At 36.2% G+C, this 8,930-nt stretch overlaps 1 protein-coding gene across 2 annotated transcripts; it reads left to right on the top strand.

Annotated features, from left to right (window-relative positions):
• The first annotated feature begins 271 nt into the window (after positions 1–271).
• Positions 272–7,081, top strand: LOC122668137 (UMP-CMP kinase). Of its 2 annotated transcripts, none has more exons than XM_043864730.1 (8): positions 272–438; positions 2,994–3,048; positions 4,789–4,906; positions 5,012–5,168; positions 5,744–5,824; positions 5,938–6,045; positions 6,393–6,449; positions 7,049–7,081. In XM_043864730.1, exons 1-8 carry the CDS (start codon positions 373–375, stop codon positions 7,061–7,063), a joined length of 657 nt encoding a protein of 218 aa, XP_043720665.1. In that variant the 5' UTR covers positions 272–372; the 3' UTR covers positions 7,064–7,081. The 2 variants fall into 2 exon arrangements, with proteins under 2 accessions (XP_043720665.1, XP_043720657.1); XM_043864722.1 differs by having other exon boundaries at positions 273–438; positions 6,393–6,452.
• Positions 7,082–8,930: the final 1,849 nt, after the last annotated feature.

The following is an 8,930-nucleotide window of genomic DNA, read 5'->3' as shown; positions in this document are numbered from 1 at the left end:
ATTTTTGGGTTGTTCTCCCTTACACTCCAAACATAGCTAAGGGCTATTTCAAAACCCGCTTGTGGCCTTGTGGGCTTAGGAGCTCACAGGCTACAAAATCCACCTCGAAATGCGCCGGCGAAGTGGTGTTGTGGTCGAAAAATTCGAACCCGCTGCTCTGAATTGTTAACCGTAAGTGTCATGTCAAATAGCAACACGAAATGCCATTTTATTGCTTAAATGTTCATGTTCCGCTCATGCGTACGTGATGCCTGTAAGGCTGTGACTGGAAACTAACCCCCTATATAGCGCTTAGCGCGAACAGTGTTTGAGAAAACGTCGCTACGAAAGCTATCGCGAAAAAGAAGTCAGAGTACCAACAGAAAGAGAGAGATGTGGAGGCGCGTCGTCTCCCTTTATCCCCTCCTTTCTCCGTCCAAATCATCTGTTCTTCACCGGGTGCGGATCTCTAATCATCTAATAATTTTTTCCATCTCTAGTTATGCATTTTCAGATTGTTTTACTGCAAGACATTTCAAGTATCATATTCCTTGCGTTGATCAACCCCTGGTTCAGTCGATGAACTAAGAACAAACTCTGTTGAATGCTTAATATTCTTCAAAAATCTTTAATTGCTTTCTCTTAGTTTACTTGTCTTCGGACCAGTTAAGGTGATCTGTTAGATAAAAAACTGCAGGTACGTACCTCTTTCCAGCTCGCTATATTAGGAGATATGTATGTTTGAGTTGCCTGTAAGATTGCTATAAATTGATACAATCTTGTACGTGAACGCCAAGAAATCACTGTCAGGTTTGGAGATGCATACCATATATAGAAGAGAGTAACAACTTAGTGCAAGGACGGAAGGATTTGTAGTTTGACAAGCCTAGTAAGCATTTAGGAATTAGTGCATTAGAGTCTACTTAAAGAGCTTAGTTCTTTTTTTGGGTAAATAAAGAGCCTAGTTCACTTGCTTAAAGTATTTTAAGGGTGAAGAAATAAAACTATGCATTTGAATTACACGATTTAAAGCATCTGTAAGATATTAGTATTCTTTCTTAGAGATGGATATACGCTTTAGAAGATTTAGCATGCTCTGCCCACCTTGATTGATGTTCATTATTAATGAAGATGATTTGTTCCCATTTTTATTTCTTTTATTAATAAAAATTGATTCATTTGAGATTTTTAGTAAAGAATATGACTGTATCATGAAATTTGAGGTTCTGGTCAAGTTCGACATAAATGAACAGTAGCACGGCAGAACAAGACGAGCCAAAGGCTTGCTTTCATCAAGAGAAATGCAAATTAGGTGGCCCTTACCTCACATTTGAGGTTTTGATGAAATTCAAATTAGACATAAATGCACTTCAACATTAAGAGATATGTCAACGAGACAGCCCTTGTCCCTTGTCCACTGCATGACCTGCACATTCCTCATGCAACTCGATGGCATTTTAGGATTGCCCTGATTCAGTATGCATTATGGTCAAGAGGCAGAGTCCTTAGGATATTCTAATATTTGACCTCTTGATTTTCATGATGTTAGACCAGCTCAACCTTATTAAACTATTTGAAGCGTATTTGATCATTATCAGTAGTGTCCCCCCACCCTTCGTTATGGAGGAACGATGTTCACTTGCTAACTAGACTTTAGAATCTAGGTTTCCACTTTTGTCTGCCATTGCCTATTTTTGAATATGATCAGTTTTGGGGCGGGGGCCTAGCACATGTACATGCTGATTCCTAATCCTTTAGAGCCATCCTCTGTGATTACTCAGGAAATTATTAGTCACAATTTGTAGCTATGAACTGAAACATGCTGCTTCTCTTCTTTGAATTCTTGATCAGAGTGACAAGTTTGTCACATAATAAACTGCTAGAAAGATAAAGAAAGCAAGAGGCATTCTAGAGCCACCAATAGTAGAGTTTAAATAGCTGTGCTCCCCCCCCGCCCCTTGTTCTTTGAAAGACTGTCAAATTTCCACCAGAAATATTAAAGATACTATGGATTAAGTTCTTATTTCTTTTGTGTCATTGCATAGGAGATTTAGGGTCCTTCATCAGCCAGCTAGGGAGATTAATGGGTTTCCGTTAAAAAATGGGGACTAAGTTGATAAAAAACTGATGGAAGTGTATGATAAATTATTATTCTTTTGTCTAAAAGGTGCAAATTGAAGAAAACAAATGTGGCTAAAAAGGCTTCCATATTTTCTTAATTAATTGCATTTAAATTGGAGTATTCCTATCTCTATGACATGTTTTTCTAGGTCTGGGGAGTATTCAACTAAATTAATGTTGATGTCAGTCAATGGGGAGTCCATGGTAATCTTTTGCTGCAGATATTTAGAGATAGAAATTATTTACTTCTTTTTGAATACTCATGTCTGAGGAAAATATATAAATATTACTAGAGATTATAAGAAAAGATTCACGCCATTAAGAGATCCTTATGGCTTAATTTGAGCATTTATTACATGATGTTGTATGTCATCCTCTAGAACTTGCACTAGAAGTTGCTTACCTATGTAAGCTATTACTTATTCCTTTGTGATTTTAGGAAGTCTTCACCACAGACATCATGAATCTGGTACCTATTGGTTCTTTCTTCTTATTTATTTCCAGCTGTGAGGGATGCATTTTATCATGGTGGGGATAATCTAATAGAAGACTGATTCTACATGTTGATTTGATGAAATCCAAAGCTTGAGCAAAAGTACACAACTGCATATAAAAAATTAATTCATGCTAATCCTGATGTTGTTCACGATTTGATCCATATTATTCTCCAGAACTGGTTAGTCTGTTAATTCAGTTTGTTACTTGTTATTTACTCATATATCATAAAATTTGCACCTGTATGGCCTGTTATTTTAATATTAGTTTAGCCAATGAACACTGGCAGTTCCCTTGTTTTTCATTGGAGGATGAATTTAGAAGAATTAATTTTTTTTTTTTGGTTTCACTGCATTCATGTGAATGAGATATATGCTCTTTTCCCCTTTCGGATGTAGGCCAAAAGTGGAATCGCCTCAAATGAGAAGACCCCGTTCATAGTTTTTGTCTTAGGTGAGCACTGCATGTTAATTGATGCTTCAAGCTATTTCATTATCGATAGACCTGCAATTTTTTTTATTCAGAATTAGTGTTTTAGATGGCATCAAAGTGCAACCTTTGAGGCTCCAGCCACCTTAGGACACAGTTCATGCATTGAGGATTACTTTCTGCCAGGGGTGCGCACCTCATAGAATCAGTGTATTGTACTGTATTCATTTTTCTAATTTGTTTCTACTGACAGTTTAGTTCTTGTGTTATGTTTAACATCGAACCCTGTCAAGGTTTTATTAGCATCAAGGATTTCATTTTTTTTATAAGGAACATCTAGGATTTATGTTTTATGTAATTAAGGGTTTTGGAGGCACACCAGATACTGATATTTAATTATTGCTTCTCTTCTTAACAATCTTATTTATTTATTGCATTTCAGTATGAAGTGATGACTAAAATTATTCAATGTGCAAAATAGCTGAAAAGGTAATTTTAGCTGGGAAGGAATTTTTCCAAAGTGTTGTGTTACCAATATACCAATCAAATTGAAGGGAAGTTTTTAAGACAGCCAAAAGACTAGCCATGATTTGTGGAACAGAATGTTGGGCAATCAAAGTGGCACCTTCATAACATGAGTGTGGCCAGGAAAAAGATGTTGATGTATATGACTGAGTGGAAAGAATAATATCAGAAATGATTCCTAGATGAGTACTTTTTTTATTTTTTTTGGTAAAAAGGGAATTTATTCAAAAGGGGAACGGTTATCCTAGATGAGTACTTAAGTGAAGCCTTGATGGGTTAAAGCATGAGGAGAACTTGACTGAGACAGTTTAGTCATGTGAAATGAAGAATGTTGACTGCCTTAGTAAGAAACATTGACTTGATAAAAGTTGTAAACCTAAAAGAATGACAGATGGGCAGAATAGATGTAGGTTGAGTAAACAAGGAAACACCTGATTAATTGTGACATTTTTTTGAGGATACAACTCTAGCCAGACTGTGATGCTGGAAGAATTTTCGTGTTGTCCACCCTGTATAGTTGGGATAAAGTGTAAACGTTATTCTGTTGGTATTTCATTTGTTAATTCATTGATTTTTTTTTCTTCTTTTTGATCTCTTGTTGCAATACAGATATTTGTGATTTCACTGAGGCATTTTTTGGTTTGGAGTAGAATGGACTTTATTGGAAAGTTGTTACTCTTTGTTGGAATTAGAGCCCATTATCTTCTGATTGAAAAGGATCAACCTTTTCCTTAATGCCAACTCATTAGGAGATCTAGAGGAGTCCCCTTCCAAATTTTTTGGAATAAAAGGATCAACTAATTCCTTTATGCTAAGTTGAAGGAGATTTGCAGTAGTCCCCCTTCCATATTTGTGGAATATATTTTTCTTGTCCATAGAAAAAAATAAACTGGAAACAGAGTAGTTACAGAATTTTTATTAAATGTACTTTCTGTTGTTATATTTCAAATTTTCACTATTGCTTGTCCTTTGACATTTTTTTGCTTCATTTGTAACCTTTAACCCTTCCATTTGATGAATAAAGGGGAAAACAAAGGATATTTTTTTTTGGTTTTTGTATGGGAGGGGAGGGGGGGGGGGAAGGAGGAAAAAGTCGAACTATTTTTAATCTATCTCCTAATTTGAAGGATCATTGCTTGAACCATTTCTTAAATTTGTGATAGTTTGAACTATTTTTGATCTATCCCCTAAGAAAATTCTCTAAATGATAATTAAAATAATTCCGTCTTATGTTTTCAGGTGGTCCTGGTAGTGGAAAAGGTACACAATGTGCAAAGATTGTAGAGACCTTTGGATTCAGACATCTTAGTGCTGGAGATTTACTGAGGAAGGAAATATCTTCTAATAATGAAAATGGGTAATTAATTTTGTTGCATGGTATCTTGTTTTGGGGTCTTTTATTTGACATGGAAGTTTAAGTTGCACCAAGTTCCTTGATGATGATTGCCATTTTGGTTTATAGTGTGATGATCCTTGACACAATTAAGGAAGGGAAGATTGTTCCTTCTGAAGTGACAGTCAAACTAATTCAGAAGGAGATAGAATCAAGTGATAACTATAAATTTCTCATTGATGGTTTCCCACGAAGTGAGGAGAACCGGATTGCATTTGAAAAAATTGTGAGTTTATCTCTTCCCCATTATGAACAAATGCTGATGAAATTATGCCTCCTTACTGTATTTATTATTTCTTGACTGGCTCCCCCCCCCCTCGCCCTTCATGTTGAAATTAAAAATCAGCAAATAATCAAGAGATAATTAACTACTGAATTTATATAATTTTTCACAATTACAAGGGCTTCATTTTTCAGTCTTAACTAGGAACAGGAAAGGCTTTTTAACCTTGTGTAAGAATGAACTTCCAACTAGGGTATAAAGAGGTGTAAGTAAAGTGAGGAAAACAACTATTGAACTATTGTGACAGTAATTCGCAAAATTTGCAGCATTTAAAAAACGAGATCCCAACCTATGATGTCCACAGTCAATATCCTGGCAATTGAATCCCGATCCCCTTGGGTTTTCCATGTTGGGAATCTATCCCAACACATGGGTGGGTGTCTTTTATGGTCTTGTCAAAGTTCTTGCATTTTCATATGTATACTGGCTTTTATTCAAGTTATCTTCCACCAGCCCACTACTAGCTTTATGATACTTCTTTCACAGTATGATGGCTATTTTGGATGTGATTGTTACAGCTTGGTGTGGAACCAAACATTGTGCTTTTCTATGACTGTCCAGAAGATGAGATGGTGAGACGAGTGCTAAGCCGCAATGAGGTTGTTATATATCATACTTCAAGTAGCTATTTGCCATTCGTTGTCTGATTTATTAGTGGTTTAATCATTCTCCGATATCAAGTGTAACACTTTAATTGTTCTTTTGAACTTAGGGACGAGTTGATGATAATGTAGATACGATCAAGAAACGACTAAAAGTGTTTGCAGCGTTAAATCTTCCTGTTATCAAACATTACACTGTGAGGGGTAAAGTTTGCAAGGTATTCTTTAAGTCCATTAAACATTTTATCGGCAATTCGGCACAGAAGAATTCATGTTGGATGGTAATCAAGGCAAAAGTTGCATGCCTTTGAATTTATTGAGTTTTCTTCCAGTTGCTCCTCCATGTGTGTAATTAAAGCACCAGCTGTTGCAATTACAATCATTGTTAGCTTGGGTTTAGCTTCACCTCCAAAAAAAGTTATCTGGGTTTAGCTTTTATCATTGTTGTGGAATGTGGTTACTTCATTGTATTCCTATCTAAGCTTTGTTGGTGATATCACATTGTATAATTAGAGTTGTTACTATTTATTTGTGATACAATATCTGATAAAAAAAATGCATGCAGATAAATGCGGTAGGAGCAGTAGATGAGGTATTTGAACAAGTTCGCCCAATATTCACTGAGGTATACTCTTTCCAATTCGTTGGCATTTTATTTCATGGAATGTTGATGTGCTACAACAGAAAGAGCTGAAATGGTAAAAATTTGGCATACTTGATGCATTGATAGTGGTTGTATTGTATTGTAAATCATGCAGTGTCCCAGGTAGTATGATAACTGCTTTAAGCAGTCTTCTGAGTTCTGAAGGTCATCAAAGTCCCCCCCCCCTCTAATAACTAATAATTGTGGAGACAATTATAGGCTGTTAGAGGTATTATATTCTAGTTCACTGACCCATGCAAAGAAATGAAAACATTTGAACTTATTAGGAAAAAAAATTCCTTGTCCCTGTAATCTCCAATAGTACTTTGAATTTATTTGAGTTCTGTAGGTTCAACTGCTGTGGGGACTACCTGGTGAAAGATTTACCTTCATTTTAATGTTTACAATGTACAAAAGCACCACCATTGACAGGTTGAAGATGATATTACAGTGGAAGATCATGCTTTTTCTTCCAATGTTCTATGTCATATGTTGATCTATGTTCTCTGTATGAAATCATGTATGTAAAGCATAACATTTATTTAATCCCAATTACTCAAACTTGTATCTTTCTGCAGCTGATGGTCAAATGACAGGAAATTTGGAAAGGAAAGAAAGAAAAGAAGTAGATCTGCCAAGGCCCAAGAGCGAGGGCACTCATCCTAGTTTTTGATTGGAGTTCCACTGTGGTGTTTTTGAGAGGATGCGTTGCATGATCGACTACACTGTGCCACATTTGATTTGGAGAAATATGTCCCAATCATTTAAAGTCTAATAAGTGATTTTTAGTTGCTATCCAGGCAAGTTCTCTGAGATTGATTTCCTTCCCTCTGTATGATCATGTTACTATCCATGGTTCTAAAACCAGGCTGACATTGAAATGAAAAGTTGACCGGTTCCACTTTTTCCTCAAGTGATTGGTTTGATTGTGGTTTTGCACATTCCTGTTTTGGTCAAGCTGGTTCAACCAGCTGATCCGATCTGATTTTCAAACTATGCTTGTAACTAGTTAATCATTTGGCACAAGACCCAGGAAAAAGAAGAAGAAATCTATTTAGGTTTAGAAACTAGTATCAAGACATTTATACAGCCATATAAAATAGTCTTTTAATTTTTTGAGGAAGCCAGGATTTTCTTTCCCTTGAAACCAAGGTTTGAGTCAATTCCAATTCGGATCAGCTGCTTATCCTCCACCGATTCACTGTATTAAATCATGTTTGAATCGGCAATAAATTTTTTTTTTAAAAAAAACACTTTTTTCTCCCCCCCCCCCCCCCCACATCCCTTGCAACTCTCTCCCTCTCTCTCTGGGCCGCCCTCCTCTCCCTCTCCCTCTCCCTCTCTGCAGTGTCATTGCCGTAACAACAAGAAAAGATACTCACCTTGTCACCTTTATCTAGTTGCACCCTATTGCAAGGATTAGTATACTAAAAGTAAAGAAATAAATGTATGCAAAACCCATGTTTAGCTACTATCTATGTCCCAAACAATGCATGAAAGAAGGTCAGTGAACATGTTGAAAAATTACAGAAACACCACTCTTATATGATCATAGCCATATGTTGATGCTATCCCAGAAGACAATCAGAGAATGACATGACAAAAACAGAATAAAAACCTTGGAAATTTGTGCACGTGCAAAATTAGCAAAATATCCCAGTATGCAAAACTAACCTATTGTGCAAAGAAATATGGAGAATTAGCACTAAATAAATAACATAAGAATATATTGATGGACAAGGATGAAAACATGGTACTACTATCACAACTTCGGAATACAAAACAAAACCAAACCTTAAAGAAAAGAACAGAAAACCACAAAAATAGTCCACCAAACATGAAAATTAAAGGAAAAATAGTAAAATTCACTGAAAAAATCATGAAAAATTCACAAATGAAGGTTAAGAGGACTATAATCTAATGAGAAAAAATTCCTATCAGAAACTACATAGACATTCTCCACCTCATGGCATGTCGTCGCTGCCCATAGTCGCTGCCCCACTATGGGCAGCGACGATATACCTTCAGCGTTTGGAGGATGTCTCTCAACATAGTAGATGAAATTAAATGAAACGAAAAAAGAAAAAAAAAAGACTTACCCAGTTTCAAGACTCATGAAAAACGTGTAGATATTGCATCAGGCTAGGCTAAGGTTTGGAGAAGGTCAAATTTGTAAGGGACTAACAAGCAATCTCTCTCTCTCTCTCTCTCTCTCTCCCTCTCTATTTTTCTCTTAGGAACTTTCGATAGGTGCCACAAGATGGATCCTTCAACATCTAAGAGACCCTCGATTTATAGCCTAGGATGTTCTCCACGTCCAAGACATTGTTCATCATCCAAACTCTTAGAGATCTCCTTGATCCTAAGGGGATTGGTGTACTTTTAGAGTAACAATGGAGGTAGACTCCATCAAGCAACCAAAACTAATGATGTGCTAGATTCCCACTCAATTAGCTAATT

Source organism: Telopea speciosissima, chromosome 1 (assembly GCF_018873765.1).
Source record: "Telopea speciosissima isolate NSW1024214 ecotype Mountain lineage chromosome 1, Tspe_v1, whole genome shotgun sequence".
NCBI classification, from domain to species: Eukaryota; Viridiplantae; Streptophyta; class Magnoliopsida; order Proteales; family Proteaceae; genus Telopea; species Telopea speciosissima.
The sequence above is the reverse complement of the archived record's forward strand: the minus strand, read 5'-3'. Positions and strand labels throughout refer to the sequence as shown.

Coding starts and splice junctions, on each gene's coding strand:
- LOC122668137 (XM_043864722.1), top strand. CDS start 373: ATGTGGAGGCGCGTCGTCTCCCTTTATCCCCTCCTTTCTCCGTCCAAA. Junction 439..2,993: donor AATCATCTGTTCTTCACCGG/GTGCGGATCTCT, acceptor TTTCGGATGTAG/GCCAAAAGTGGAATCGCCTC. Junction 3,049..4,788: donor GTTCATAGTTTTTGTCTTAG/GTGAGCACTGCA, acceptor TTATGTTTTCAG/GTGGTCCTGGTAGTGGAAAA.